Here is a 15,468-nt window from a genome sequence, read left to right as displayed (position 1 = left end):
GAGTGTCATCTGTGTGGCAGCAGAGGAGGATGCTCTTAGTGACAGCACTTTGGATGAATGAAAGGATAGCAGATTAGAAAGAAGACTGCAGTAATGAAGGTGCGAGTGACAAAAGCCTTGCCCCAGGGTTACAGCCATTGGAGTGGAAAGGAAGGAGCACATGTTAAGCTCTGTTATCAAAAGAACAATCTGGATTTGGTGCTAGCTTGCATGTAGCCCACCAACAATTTAGGAAAGGCTAGGGAAAGCCAGGTTAGGGTCAGGATACTGTGCAGGATGCTTGAGTTATTGACTCTGGAGAAAGAGGTTTTTGGGGATGAAGGTGTTTTTGCTGACTTGGGTTATAATTTTTGTTGGGACTGGCTTTGTGTTTTTAGAGCTCCTGGTTTACATTCACCAGTAAAGCCCCAGTTTCCCCAGACAGCCACCCTCTGAAGCTGGGAGGAGAGGGCAAAATACCCTACCCCTGTGGAGGAAATCCCTCTTTTTTTTCCATCCCATTTAAGGATACTCTTAAGGGTACTCTTTCCACTCAGTTGGCCAGACCTGGAGAAGTTTGTTGAGGAATTCAGTAATCTCTCCCTTTTCTGACTAGGCAGACTAGATAGCACTTGTCCTCCCTTTCTTCTTTTTACTCACCTTGCTTAATACAAGCCAGCACTTAAAACAAGAGTCTTCAGCTAGCAGGGAATCCACTTGGGGCAGGGCTCCTCAGGCCACCTACGAGTGCCAGGGCTTCTTGAAGACACCTTTTAATGATCCCCAGTGAGAAGGATAATATTTACTTGTTTAATTCATTTGCATCACCTTAAAGGGATCTTTGTCATTTGCAGCGGAGGTCACTGCTCCCCCTCCCCCTTCCCTCTCTAAATTGTAATCATAAATAATGAGTTTCATTCAGAGCTCCCCGCCAGCGAGCTGCTAATTACCCAAAGTACGGCTTGTAATTTACACAGTAATAAACCGTAAATTTAAACATTACGGCACTTTAAGTTAATAATTTTCCTTCTGTAACAAATAGCCCATCTTTCACCCCTGCTGCTGCCACTGCCTCCCCCAAACCTTGTGTGTGATGTTGCCCATGCAGCCTGGCAAGAGCTGTGCATAACCTGACCTGTGAAGCTCTCTCCCCTTACGTCGAAAGCCAAACACTAGAGTGTTTTTACTGTGCAGAGATGAACATGCTGGTGTTTTCAGCTAGATATACGTGGGAAATGAGTATGTACCAAATGATGGCTCATAGGGAGAGCAATTTCTTCATCGTGGAATATGCTTTTGCCTGAACATGTGCGGATCCCTCTACTGAGCATGCTGCTTTTTGGTAGCTGAGATCCAGGAGCCCTGAATCCCAAGCAAGGGGGGTTGGTGCATTGTTGATGGCCAGAATCTGAAGATTTATTGTGGAAAAGTGGAAACTATGAATATGTTTGTGGGCTTTATTTTGTTTCCTGGGTCTTACCTGGTTCTTGGAGGAGGGGAGGAATGTCTCAGATGAAGTGTTTCCACCTCTCTTGTGTTTCAGGAGACCAGCATGAGTGCTCTGGGTACTGAGAGGATAGGTCATATCGTTAATGACCCACGCCAAAAAGAGTAAGGAGTTGTGTGTTACTATATATATGGTATTGAGGATTTTGGGTGGATAAAGGGGCAGAAGAGATCTGTGGGCTCTCCTGAGACTATTTTTCTGGGTACTTGGTGGGAGCAGGGGAAGTGAAGCCCTATCAGCATATTGTGTCAAACAGGAGGCAGTTTGGTCTCCAGGTTACTCTCATTCATTCAAATCTATTTGCATTTGCTCATATCTGTTTGTAATAAGGCTGTGTCTGTGTGCAGCTCCTGCATGCCATCCCTTCAGTTTATGTTGAACCGTTTTTCCCTTGATGTATAACATGCATTTGCAAGATCCAGGGATCCCCACCACAGCCTTGGGGAGATGATGCTTATTACTGAAGTAACATCATAGGGGAAGAGCACCCCTGGGCATGAGTCTGGATAGCAAAAATGAGGCTGATAAGGCAGTCGCCAGTTTGCCTTCTCTGCAGACAAAGTGTTCTGGTGTTTCCCTCTCAAATCCTACTGTTCACACTCTAAGCCTGGCCAGCTCTACAGATCTTCAGAGTGGATATTTTTGTAACAGCCCTTTTGGGCAGCTATGAGAGAGGGTTGACTACTGATTATGAAGTAATGGATCCAGCCTTCACCAGTTACTGGCATTCAAACTCACTCCCTGTGTCTGAAACTTGTAATTTTAGTACAAGCTCTATTGATACTTAACCAATCTCTCTTTCTCTCTCTCTCCTCTTTCCCCCCCCATTCTATGCCTATTTCTATATCTATTTTTTCTCTTCTCTCCTTTTTTCCCCAACCCTTTTTTCCTTGTCTCCACTCTTTTCTGCCTCTCTCCAGTTTCTGGTTACCATCAGTGGGGAAGAGAGATCGCAACCAGGTAAGCCGGTTCTGCTCTACCCTTTTTATTTTATTTGGTTTCCTTTTCTCTAGAAAGAACAAAGTACTGGCTTCAGATTTCCCTCATGTTGCGGCCTGTGTACATGAGGTAAGGCTGCCCCATCCTTTCATCTTATAGGGGTAACTGATCTCTTCTAAGCTCCAGCCACATCCCTCATGCCGGGGCTCATGTTCTCTGTCTGTGCTGAGGAGTTCCCTAGAAACTCAGCTTCTTCTTTGCATCTGCCTTATTCAGGCTGGTATTTATCTTACTTGACAAATGGTTAGAAAGGGGGTTCCTTGGCTGCAGGAACTCTGGTATCCCAGAATTCCCTGCAAACCTCTCTTTAAACCCTTCACTTTCATCTCATTGGGTCATGCTTCTCTGCAAATCAGGTGGTCAAGCAAGATGAAAAACTGGTGGCTTCATTGTACTTTATGACCAAACCAGAGAGGTAGTAGAAGAAAGAGAATAATGACCCCTTCCACACTTCATCCTCCTTAGGTGTACATGTGCACTGCCAAGTCTCATACTGTGTAGATCAAATTCTGTGGCAGATGGCTAGCTCTTCTACCTAAAGCAGAAGAACCGGGTCTTTGATTCTGACAAGGCAAAAAGTATCATCCTTTGGGGCACTGGTGCTGTGTGACTGCAATAGCTCCCCCTTTTGTTTAGTGACAAGACGCTGCTCTTGTTTCATGGACACTGATGTTGAATGCACCTTTTTTTTTACATTGGATTTCAGTTTTATTGTCTTTTTTGGTTAAAGCTGAAGGGGGGAGAACCACTGTGCTACTGCTAATGTGATCCTTCCTTCCTTTACTTGTCAGAGTATCACCCAGAATATTTGAAACATTGTCAGAGGAGAGACAGATTGTGTAGAGCTAGAAGAAATACCCTTTTAGTGATGAACTTAAACAGCTACAAGGGATCAGTAGAGGTCCCTTCCTACTGTAATGTTGTTTGCCTGACAGTAGGTAATAGACTATGTGATAATAGATGCTTATAGCACTTCTTTCTGTAAAAGGTCCTATTTATAAAGAATGCTTCTGATTTCTCAGTTTCTGACTGGTACTGATACTCAGAGTCCTGCCACTGTTGGAGGATAATTATTTCATCCTTTTTTTGAAGCAGGAATAAAACATCCCGGTTCTTTTAAGAGAGAGTCCCATGAGTATAGCATTTTACAAAGCAGATAAAATTGGATTACTTGCTTTGAAGAGCTTCCAGTCTATGTTGAGTGAAAATAGAAGGTGCAGAGGATGATGCATATGGTAACTTGGAAGGTTAATGCAGGTGTTGGGGGATAGCTACCAGGATATAGTCTGCATTCTGCTTGCAGAAATAATGTGTGTTGACCTGTGGTTGAGTAGTAACTATTCAGTCCCCACCCCATCCTTCAAAAAGAATAGTTTTCTAAGACTGTGTCTTTGAAGACAAACCTTAACTAGTTATGTTTGATATTTCTTAAGCTGTTCCTGTGTCTGTATTATGAGAGAAGATCTAAGGTTGTTCTGATGAACAGAAGGAGGGGAGTTCTTGTCTCAGAGATTGATTTCATGTGCCTTCCTACTGAGAGAAATCCTGCAGATTGTGGTGGGGATCTCGCATGAAGCTATTTCTTCTGTGGTTGGAAAAAATGTCAGCTGTCCTTGGAATTAGCTTTGAAACTGAGCTTTTGAGGGTGTTGTGAGAGTCTCCTAGTAACATCTGCATTGATGTAGGTGACCAGGTATTACGAGGTTCTCTGCTTGTACGATGCATGCAAGTGGTTTTGACCATCAAGTTGAGCTTATGGGCAGGGAGCTCCCTTAGATGTGGGCTTGGACCATGGAGTGGAGTCTCAGGAAATCCTATATATGCTTTTGTTTATCCTAACATTTGTTGTGCTCTGAACTAGTAGAGCAATACTGCAGTGCTTCTGTAGTATCCTGTCTGAGAGTCAGCTATCACTTTTCTACAAGTATTGGAGAGTGTGAATAAAGCACAAGTAAGGAGTGAAATTGAGCAGTTGACCCTGAAGACAGACAGTTCCTTTAAAAACTTTGCTGAAATAAACTCTCTTGATTTTTATTTTTATTTTTTTCTTTCTTCCCCCCCCGCCCCAGTTCAATCCATTATCTCCTCTCTACTCTCTGGATGTTCTTGCTGATGCATCCCACCGAAGATGCTCACCGGCACACTGCACTGCCAGGTAATTCCTCCATTCCACTCCTGCTATGTAGGCCATTCTTCATGTACCCCTTTGGGTGTTTGCTTGGGTCCTTCAGAACTAGCAGGTCTGTAGGTTAATGCACTCACCTTTTCCCTTGGAAGCCTGTGTCCCAATTCTGATGAAGTATCTCATGCAATGAGTTTGGTCCCCTTCCAGTTGCCAAGGGGTATGTAAAGTGGTGAACACTAAAGTGCTATGAGCCAGAATGCCAGCCAGATTTAAAATAGACTAGATATCTGCCACATGGTGCCTGCTAATATCAGCTAGTGGGTTGCTGTTGATGCAGGTAAAGATGTCCACAGTTATTGTTGCATCTAAAGACAATTGAAAACCAAGAAAGTGATAATAAACTGGTATGAGTAAGATTACTGAGGAATCCTAAGAAACGTGATTATTGAAAGTGGTCATTTTGAACAGAAGAATGTGGCACTCTTGGAGACTTACGTTTGAAATGGCCAATAGTTCATGCATGTTTGAGTTGGTATTGCTAGATTCAAGGGAAGAGGTCATGTACTATTCAAGTGCCCTCTGCTGGCCAGCCCTGTTTGTAATTGAAGTGCTTGTCCCACAGGAATCAATCCAGCTTTCAAAAGTGATGGCTGTTAATGGTTGGAGTGTCCTTGCTACCATTGAATCTTGTGAGGCTTGGCAAAGGAGGAAATTCTACTTAGGTTTTTGAAGGGCTTATTCAGAAGAAGGCTTACCTTTGTGGTTCCCTTGTCCTTGTTAATTATCAAATAGAACATGAAATATGCTGCAAGGATTTTGTCTAAATGAAGGCTTGGCACTGCTCAGCTCAGCCTGTTCTCCCACTGACTTGTGAAGACCATGACTTCACATTGCACATGTGACCTGCATAGGATACACCAGCTAGAAGTAAAGGAAGTTTCTGGACTTTCAGTCAAGATAAGAATAAAGAGGGAATATACAGAAATGCCAGCAAGCCAACCTACTCTTTTGAGGGATCTTGCCTTCAAAGTTTGCCTCAGAGTGGAAGTCTGTGTCATGACCTCCATTGTGAAGTGAGCTGCTCCATCTCTTCATAGTGAAGTGAGCAGATCCCCTGTGATTCATTGAATGCATACCCAGTACTATATAGCAGTCACAAATAGAACCAGCAGTTCCCTGCTCTCCCTTTAGAATACAGATCTTGTTGTCACCTGCTATTTAATAGTTACCTGCTGCTGTACTTTCTGGTGGTGTAGTCCCTACCTTGCTGTTGAAAACACTGTTTTGCTATTGATAACAGCAGTATTGAAAAAAGCTTTTCTGAAGCAAGAGTGGCCCTTGGAGGGTGTTCATTTGTGCTGTTAATGGTTGAATTGCCAATGGATGTATATGAGTGTATCCTGAGCACACTCAGAAATTTGAGCACTATTCCAAAGAGTAGTCTTGGTGGGTGCTGGTCAAAATCTAACTAGGCTAATTGCGTAGTCTCAATTCCTCCTCTAGTTTCTCAAGAAGCTGAAATTCATTTCTTATCCTAATTTGTGACGTGATGGTACCGGCTGCTGTTAAACAAGCTGTTTGTTCTACCCCAGAAGTGGCTGCATTTCAAGTGCTTGCAATGTAGGAGCAAAGTGGTCCCTGTAGAATAGATAGTATGAAAAGGGCTTCAGAATCTGTTGAGAAGAAATGTGCCAGGCAGCCCCATATGCCTGGCTGAGACTGAAATCTGTAGTGCAAGGCACTTTTTTATATAAAAGATATGAAAGGCCAACACACTTTTCATAAACTCCGTTACAGAAACATCCCCACAACAAACAGATGCCCTTCACAGCCAGATTCTCCTTTAACTCCATACAGACACACTAAAAAGATCGTAAACAGTATTGCTTACTCCTTGGAGAATGTTCAGAGGGTACTCTGTGGGCATACTTGTCCATAGATCCGTTCCATGCTTGTTTATTCATGCTTCTTTAAACTCTATACAATTTGCTTCCCTTCCTAAAGAATCTGTCTGTCTAGGAAGAAAGTTTTAAATCCTGAGATCATGTGTGGTGGGTTTAGAAATAGGCTTGTCTTGATGTTTTGGAAACTCATTATCTGTTTGATGCTTTGCATGGGGGAGAGAGCTGGGGTTTTGGGGTTTTTTTTCCCCCTCCTTCAACATTTTGTCGTCTTTTCTGAACACTAGCTACAGTTGTGAAAGGCTTTGCAAAGGCACTTGATGGATGTGTGGTTATTGGGTTCAGTCTGTTCTCTTCCCCCATGGAAGTGTTTACTTCTCTGGTGGCTTTTGGTGCCATTCATTTGGCAGCACAGTGAGCAGTTTGGAACCATCATTTAAACAGAGCCGCTAGCCAGAATGCTGAGTACAGAGCCATGGGTGTGCAAGAAGGGCTTTTCAGTGTCAAGGAGAATGTTCTGTGGAGAGGGTTTCTTGGGAAGACTCAGTTGAAAGGCTGTATAAATTGTACTGTACCAAGATTTCCTTTCTTGCTTTATCTCTGCAATGAGGAGAGATTTCATTCGAAGTGCCTGGGTAGCACTGGGAATTTCACACCCATCATTAGAAGCAGTTTTGTGTGTGTGGTGACTTATTAGTGGTATAATTTTATTTTGCAAAGTGAGGAGAGTTTCCTTCTTTCTTGCAACTCTCCCCAGGGATGGTTGGTGTATTAATTTGCTGTATTGCCTCCTGGCTGTTCCCAGGCTGTTTTTCCTCTTCATCATGGAATTTTTAATGGCCCTGCCACCTCTTGGGAGGCATGCAAGGAGAGTACCTCGGGGATCTCTTTCCTTTTTTCACATGCCTATAATTACTCTCCTTTAAGAGCACAAAGTGTTTGCTAATCATGCCTCATCTGTTAAGGTTGCTTGTCAATGCAACCTTTTGGAACAAGCAAGTAGGATCCTTAGGCAAGTAGGTCCATGCAAGGCTATACCTGCCCACAACCATCTACTTTTTCTTGCATCCTAAAATAGTGGTTTGAGCAGCCCATGGTTTTCTTTTTCAAGCTTCTTACGATTAATGCACTTGAGTTGACTTTAAAGCTCAAGCAGGGCACTTGATTCAATATTAGGACATTCTGTCATTCCATATTTAGGAAGTTGTCTCGTGTTTGCTGTTGCCCCATTGGTCTGATAACCTCACCCACAGTCTGGGGAATACTGTGTTTTCATAGTAACTTGACCCTTTTCTTCCCCTTCATCTGGGCATTTGTGCCTATTGGAATTATGGGTGCAGGGAAGGCAGGTGATTTCCAGTGCCATTTGCTGCTTGGCTAGCCTCCAACATAGAGCTGGGGTGGAAATGTGGTTACTGTTAGAATAGGGGCATGGTCAGTAGCCAGAGTAGCAGCAAATTTAGATTAAGAACGTGTAGTTGAGAGTTTAGAAGTGTAAGTTAGGGAGACATTTGATCTATGCCCCTGAATCAACAATAGAGGCCTGTTGGCATGTGCTCTGGATTAGTTCTAACCAACAGAGCAGTTTACCCAGGCAGTGGAAGGGGAAATCTAATATCTGCATGGAATGTAAGACAGAAATCTTAGCTTTCCCCTTAATACAGTGTTGGTTGCACTGGGCTGTGGATTTTGTAGCACTGTTAGAATAAAAATGTTGGGATGCCTGTGCTGGCAGATGCAGCTCCTGCAGTGTGAGCACAGACAAGAAAAATCTTGTTTCTTCTTATCTGGATCTATGTAGAGACCACTGCACATATATGTATTTCCCTCAGGATATGGGAATGATGAACTGCTGAGGAAGTGGGTGCCATTCCTAACATAGCTGAGGCCAGAGGACAAGTGTGGATAATTGCAGGTTACCCCTTCTCCCATGGTTGTATCCCATTTCTCTCATTGCAACCAAATGTTCATATTCTCAGAAAACTTAGTATGTATACACAGATGTCTTCAGCAGTCAGATTTTTTTCATAGAATCATATAAAATCACAGTTGGCCCATCTTTCTCCTTTGAAACTTTTCCATCCTCTTTCCCATTTAGCTGGAGCACTTCTGTCCCTCTCTGCTAGAACCTAGTTGAAGGACCATAATCAGTATTTGTGACAGGATTGCAGTGAACAGCTGCTATCAACCCAGAGTGTTGTAGTGATAGAGAAGTAGGGTGGGAAGGGACCTCCAGAGGTCATCTAGTCCAGCCCCCTGCCTAAGGCAGGATCATCCCTATCCAAACTGTTCCATACAGCCATAATCTAAACTCCTCCGTAACACTGCCTTCAACCCTGACACAGCATAGACCTAAGGCTTAACCTGCCACAAGTAAAGCAGGGGAACCATGTCAACCAACTGCCTATATAAAATGTTGTCAATATACGCTCAAGAGGTCCTGGATAAAGGGCCACACACCTTGCTACAGAGGAGGGCAAAAAGCCTCACAGTCCATACTAGTCTGACCGAATGATAAAATTCCTTCCTGACCCTAAATGTGGAGATTGGTCTGACCCCAAGCAGAGGAGCAAGACCCTCTAGCCAGGAACCTTTGGCTTTGCTCCTAGCAGGAGAATCAGCACACCCCACTGTCACATTTACTAATTTTGTCTATTATTCCCCCTATAATAAGTCTTAGTTTTCTTAATCATGGTTAAAAGTTGATACCCTGTAACTTTAGAGTTTGGTTTGTCTGCTGCTGTCCCTTTCTTTGTCTATGAAGACATTACCCTCAGTGAATCCTTGCTTTCTGACAGGCCTGGCGAATAGGGTGGCCATCATAGAGGACATTCTGGTTTTCTGCTACTTTGTCCTCTGTCCTCTATAGATACTAAACCCTGTGCGGGCCGGCTCCCGGTCCCGTCCTCGCTGGGCGCGAGCCGGGCCCATCTGCGGGCACGCGGGGCCGGAGATAAGTCACGGGGTGGAGTAATACGCTCGAGCTAGAATCAGTCACGGAGGCGTAATGGTTGATTGAAAAGATTATTTACTTACACTGGAGATGGTCGCGGTGCAGGCTGGACAGTTTCCCAGGTACAGCTCCGCTTCAATCCTCGTTGGAGGACTCAAACTCGGTTCCCAGGATCCTCGGAGCGGTTAAGACTCTGTGGTGTCGATAACTGGGTTCTAGGGTAGGGATTCGTCTGGGCTGCGATCGGTGACAGGGAGAGGCTAGAGGCCGTTGGTAAGTGGTGCCCTGGAGTTTGCTAGGCTCCGGGGGTTCGGCAATTGGAGCCTCTATCGCCTTCTTAAGAAATACTTGCTGGGTTCGAAAGGACCCACAGCGCTTAGAGATTGGTCTCTCTGTCTCTCTCCGTCTTTCTCTCCAACTTGGGCGGAAACCACCCAAGCCTTTTGTTCGGCTAGCAAGCCAATAGCTAGCCGCCACGTGTGCCTAAATTAAGACCGGCCAATAATGTGGCTCAAATCTCAATACAAATGGCGGGAAAACTCCTTTGCAACGTGCATCACTAAATGCAAGAGTAATGCACAATGCAAAGAAGGCTACAGAACAGCGGGAAACACTTTTCTGCACGTGGGTTCTCCATAACAACAGAACACTCCATCGTGCAAAAGAGCTCCAATTCGGCGGGAACATAATTTAGCGGTGCCGAAGCGCACGCAATTAACAAAGCCATTCGCCAGTAGGGTGGCAATCATAGAGGCCAGTCCAGCTGTCCTCTGTCCTGTATTGATACAAAACCCGACGCCTTTGTCTTCTATAGCGGACATAGGGTTTCGTATCAATAGAGGACAGAGGACAACTGGACTGGCCTCTATGATGGCCACCCTACTGGCGAATGTCTTTGGCACAGACCATACGTACTTCTGGCTTTAAAGTGGAAGCAGGCAGAGGGGGTCCTGTTGCCTTTTTTTTTGGTTGGAATCTTAATTATTTGGGACATCAGAAGAAAAGCAAGTTTGACCAGGGTCCCATCAGCTGCTTCTCAGAATGGTTTTATTGAATCTTTTAAATCTTTTCTTGGTCACTATGACTATGGCTTAAAAGGGCCCATAAGATTCAGACTATTTCAGAAGCCAACTATTCTGTAATGATTCTGGACCCCCCTGAGGCAGTGGATTGTAAAAAAGGAGACTCTGTCTTGTGCACAGGAAATATCTGCTGTGTGATTTGGTACGTGGGCTGTACACAGTGGCTTGCATGAGCACCTTGTAGTGATTTAGGCACGTGTGAAATGTAGATCAGACTTGGGTACCCAGCTGACTGTACATTTCAAGAGGAGGAGGAACTCTGTTCGTGCTATTAATTTTGACCTTTGAAGCCACCATAAACAGCCTTCGGTTTTATCTTAGGGCTAGAAAAGGAACCTCTTATTTGGCGTCTGTTTTCTAAGAACACAGCAACACACCAGCAACAGCTGGCTGGCATGCTGCTTTAGTACCAGTCTTCTTGTTAGAAGTCTGTCTCTATTGAATACTTACTTTAACATGAGGATAATCTTACCCTGTGTTTGAATGACATCTTTAACTCTCCCAATAACATTTCCTTAGCATAGTCCAAATGCTTTGCTTCCAAGTGTAAGGATAGAATGTAGTTCGTATAGATTACAGCAGTATGAGGTAGTAGCGAGAGCCTTGCATCTCGGGTATTTTGTATGCATGCCAGCTTCCCAGGAGGAACTAGACTGAGTCTCATAATTTTGAATTCTTGTTTTCCAGTGAGAAACTTTTCACTGCGGCTGAGGGGAGTGCTTGACACAATTACAGTTCTGAAGAGAGCTCTTTATCTTGCCTAAATGTTACTGTTTCAAAGTTTTTGGATAAAATAAAAAATAGGGGGAAAAATGCCCAGATCTGTTACAGAGAATCTTCTGCCATGGTTGGTGGCATCTGGTTTCTTCTAAATATGGCTTCTTCTGAGTATGTTTCATGGCATGAGTTTACAGTCTAGGCTTGGTTTTCATCTCTGAGTTGTTCTCAGGGACTTAAGTGAAGTGATCTGGTGTTTCTCTTTCCAGTTCCTTGTAAGTGGGTGTCCACATTACAAACAAGCTGCCATTGCAGTAGGCACTAATTATGCCCTTCCTTGAAAAGCTGAGGCCTAAGTGACCTATATTCACTAGATACCTGTCTGCTCCTAAGGCAGTGTTTCCCAACTGGTGTGCTGCACCACACTGGTGTACCATTAGGCACATCCAGGTGTGCCATGGCATTTTGGGCTGGAGCCAGCCCCCGCCCTGCTGCTGTGAACACACAGACAGACGGAGCGTGGCTTCACCCAGGCAGGTTTCAAAGTTGTTGTGGCATGGTATATTTAACTGCCCCCCGCACCTGAACCTACATCTCCCTCCAAAATTAATCTCTTCCACTAAGCATGTGATGGTGGAAGAGGATGTACAGTCTAAACTCTCCTGATGCACTGTGGGTACAATAAAACACAACCTTCTCTTGTTTTAAGCTTCTCAGTACATGCAACTTTGACTGGAGAGAGAGCTGCAAACCTTGAGCATCCCTGTGTTTAACAACAAAAATAGGGGAGAACCCCAGTTTCCCAGAGCCCACTGTGATGAAAATTATCACTATTGGGGAATAACCCAGATTTTTCCCATAGAAACATATTCTTGCTGAATTGAAGCTCTCCTGCTCTTAGACAGGATCCTTGTGTAAAGCTCTCTGATTACCTCCTAGGATTAATCAACATTCCCAGTTATGATGGAGCTCTGTCCTTTGGTGCCATGGTCTTTGGATAATAGAGTAACCAGGCAGAATTTCTCCCCCCGTATTCTTAATGTTGGGAGCACTTGACATGAGAGAGAGAGAGAGAGAGAGAGAGAGAGCTTTAATGTTCAACTGTCAGACCCTCCCACAAGACCTGGCTCTTTCTGACTGCTCCATCTCAGCAGCCTCTGATAACTTAGGCTGTTCATTTACTGTCCCAAGCAGTGCCATGCTCAAACATGCCACATTGTTTCCTTAACTGGTGGCAATGTAGATGTATTCATGTAGTGCTGTGCCTAGCTTAATCGTCACTGCTTTGGCCTACTTTTGGTTCAGAAGGTAGCATGGAAAAAGCAGCATGACATTTTTCAGCATAGCACTGCCTGCCATGGCAAGTAAGCAGCATCACTTCTTAGCTATAGATTCCCAGTTATGTAGGATAACAGTACATCTTGTGACTGGAGCTAGTGAGCGGAATCTTTCCAAGTTATGACTCGGCTTTTTTTTCTGTTGTGTTTGTCAGGAGGTGTTTTATCTGTACCCTTTATCTGGCCTTCCTGGCTGTTTTACAAGGCCTGCTGTTGAACTAGACTAACTTGTACAGTCAAGCTTTCAGTAATCCAATAGAGCTATCCAGTCCCTATCCCTTTTAACAAGACCTGCTTGAAATGCATGATATTCACAGAGCAGTGCTGAGGCTCTCTGCTACCCTAATACATGTACTAGTGTAGATTTGTCCCAACATTTGGCATGTCTTGTATGCAGATTTACAGTGCCTGTAAAGTTCACTGAGCATTTAAAATTGATGCTTTTACCACCAGGTCAGTCAAAGTTAGTGGGTAATCAATAGGTTCCTGATTTACTAACTAGAGTGTGGGTGATCAATAAGGGATAAACCTGAATGAAATACATGTTACAAGACAATTTATGACCTCTGAGCCTTTGTATATTAGCAGTTGTGCTACTAGATGTGGCATCATTGTTACCGTCATGTTTTTTTCTCCAACTGGAAAGTGGCTTCACCTTTTACTGTAGTGAGAGATTCTGAAACTTCCTCTATTATGAGTCTTCCTTTTTCTTTGCAATTGCAATAAAGAGGTGACTGAGGTTAGAGCACAGAGCTGAGCTGGGGATCTCCTATCTCTATTTTCTGGGGGTTAGTGCAAATTGCTTAGCATCTCTGTCTCCATGGGGGTGCTTGTGCCCACCTCCTCTCCAGGAACATTGTGAGGACTAAAATTAGTTAATGTTTGCACAGTTATAAAGATAAAAAGTGTTATAGAAGTGCTATATATTTTGTTTTCTATAGTATTGTAGCGTGTTTCATATAGTTCTCTAGCTAGTAATCTAATCTTGCTTTATTGACACTAAGGTGCAAAATAAAAATCTTAGGCTATAAAATGTTAAGCTTTTATTTCTCATGGACACCTGGAGTCAAAAGACCCATAAAAATATGCTGCAGTTATATCAGATTCTGTGAACTGTTACTGTGTTTTTGTTCACAGTTGGATATTTGCATGTACAGAGGTCACTTAAGTGTCCAGTTAGCCAGTTGTATGCATAAATACCTGATCCATGTGCATAATCATTAAACAAACGTTTCTGAAAAACTTTACCCTTTTCGGTCAAATTTTCAATAGCTTTCAGCTTCCTGCACATGCTGATCTGCACTCAGAAAACTGACCAATTTATACATTGGCTCTTAGTGGGACGTGACTTAATTTTTTTTTTTTTTAATTGTCCTGTGAATAACATTTTTTTTTTTTTTTTTTTTAGTTTCATACAGGTGACAAATCTCATAGAACTGTATGGGACTGCCTGGGCCACTGGGTCCAGTCCTCTGTAATGAATGTTTTGTCCAGAGGGTCCATAAGAGCATCTGCTGTGTCCCCTTTCGCACTCTACAGCCATAATGCACCTGACTTAAAAACAAAAAAAAATTCCAAAATCCATTCCTAGAAACCTTCAGTGCTACAGGAGGAGAGCAGGATAGATAAATGTTGCCATTGCACTGGCAGGGAATTTGTTGGGCAAAATACACTTATATGATTCCAGGAAGTGGACTATATTCCCACTCTGTAGAGCAGAGCTGTTCGACTTTGTGGCTGGGGGCCATGTGCAGTGCCAAAGTACAGCCCCTGTGCCACACATGGTGCAGGCTTTATGCTGTAGGCCGGGGCCCCCAGGATGCCATCCAGCCCCAACTCTGTGGGTGCACCAGCGGCCCACGGCTCTCTGGACCCTACCTCTCAGCACAGGAATGAGAGAGGCAGCTACAAGGGCCTGTGGGCCAGATGTTAACCCCTTGCAGGATCTGTTGCAGCTACTGGGTTGCCATGGACAGCCCTGCTGTACAGAGAGAGACAGACAGACAACTCCAGTGGTCTTTTCCAGTCTGACCTGAGTGAAAATTACCTCCTGGGCTTACAGCTAGCAGTGTGTTTAACCCAGAACAATTTATACCAATCAAGCATCTGCGACAGAACTGAGTACCATTAGGAGTACTAATGCATCCAAGTCAATGTCCAGTGCTTCAGAGTAAGATTAAGCACCCCCAGAAGCCAAGTGATATATTCAAGGGTGGGGGTGGAAGTCTTTTTGATCCCTGCAGGTGACTAGCAGAAGCCCTGAAGCATGGGATTACCAGGCATCTCCTGCATATGTCAGTCCTCTGCATGGTTATCGTGCCTTTTTATGGGGATATAAAATGCTTGAAATCTGGTGTCGCATGCTCTGATGGCTGCTCCAAGAACACCCTTATTCTGTTGCATTGCCCCTTCCATAAACTTACCAAGACCATCTTGGGGCAGTTCATGTGACTCACCCCCACTGCTTGAATTGAAAAAATATTCCAGAACATCACTTCACAGTGCAAAATGCAGAGTCGGGGGCACTTGAGGCAGGCGATAGCAAACGCACAAGAGGAGCGGGCATCTGAAATATACTACCTCTCCTCCAGACAGAAACAGTATTTAGGCGCCTTCCTGCAACCTTAAGTTAGGTGCTTGCATGAGACTGGGATTCGCAGCCTGAATCCCCCGCTCATTCTTAAATGCGGAAGTCATCACTCTGGTGCATGTGCCTGACTATATAGCTTAGGGAGAAAGGGAGCCTTGGGTTTCAGTCCTCGCTCCTGGGACCTCTTACACATTTGTCATTAAATGAAAAGCATTTGAAGCAGGAACTGTAATGGGGGAGCTCCCAGGGGTATGTCCTCTTCTCTAGGCTATGATCAA

At 44.1% G+C, this 15,468-nt stretch overlaps 1 protein-coding gene across 11 annotated transcripts in view; it reads left to right on the top strand.

Annotated features, from left to right (window-relative positions):
* GPATCH2L (G-patch domain containing 2 like) overlaps positions 1 to 15,468 on the top strand; it is a 39,836-nt gene that overhangs the window by 12,249 nt on the left and 12,119 nt on the right. For 5 of the 11 annotated variants that reach the window (XM_025200605.1, XM_025200609.1, XM_025200612.1 and 2 more), the window contains 3 exons: positions 1,523 to 1,590; positions 2,407 to 2,554; positions 4,555 to 4,640. In XM_025200605.1, coding sequence (XP_025056390.1) covers positions 1,523 to 1,590; positions 2,407 to 2,554; positions 4,555 to 4,640 — 302 coding nt within the window. The remainder of the gene's footprint in view (positions 1 to 1,522; positions 1,591 to 2,406; positions 2,555 to 4,554; positions 4,641 to 15,468) is intronic. The other 6 variants (XM_025200620.1, XM_025200615.1, XM_025200630.1 and 3 more) reach the window with 5 other exon arrangements.

This window comes from Alligator sinensis, unplaced genomic scaffold (genome assembly GCF_000455745.1).
Source record: "Alligator sinensis unplaced genomic scaffold, ASM45574v1 scaffold280_1, whole genome shotgun sequence".
NCBI lineage: Eukaryota > Metazoa > Chordata > Crocodylia > Alligatoridae > Alligator > Alligator sinensis.
The sequence above is the reverse complement of the archived record's forward strand: the minus strand, read 5'-3'. Positions and strand labels throughout refer to the sequence as shown.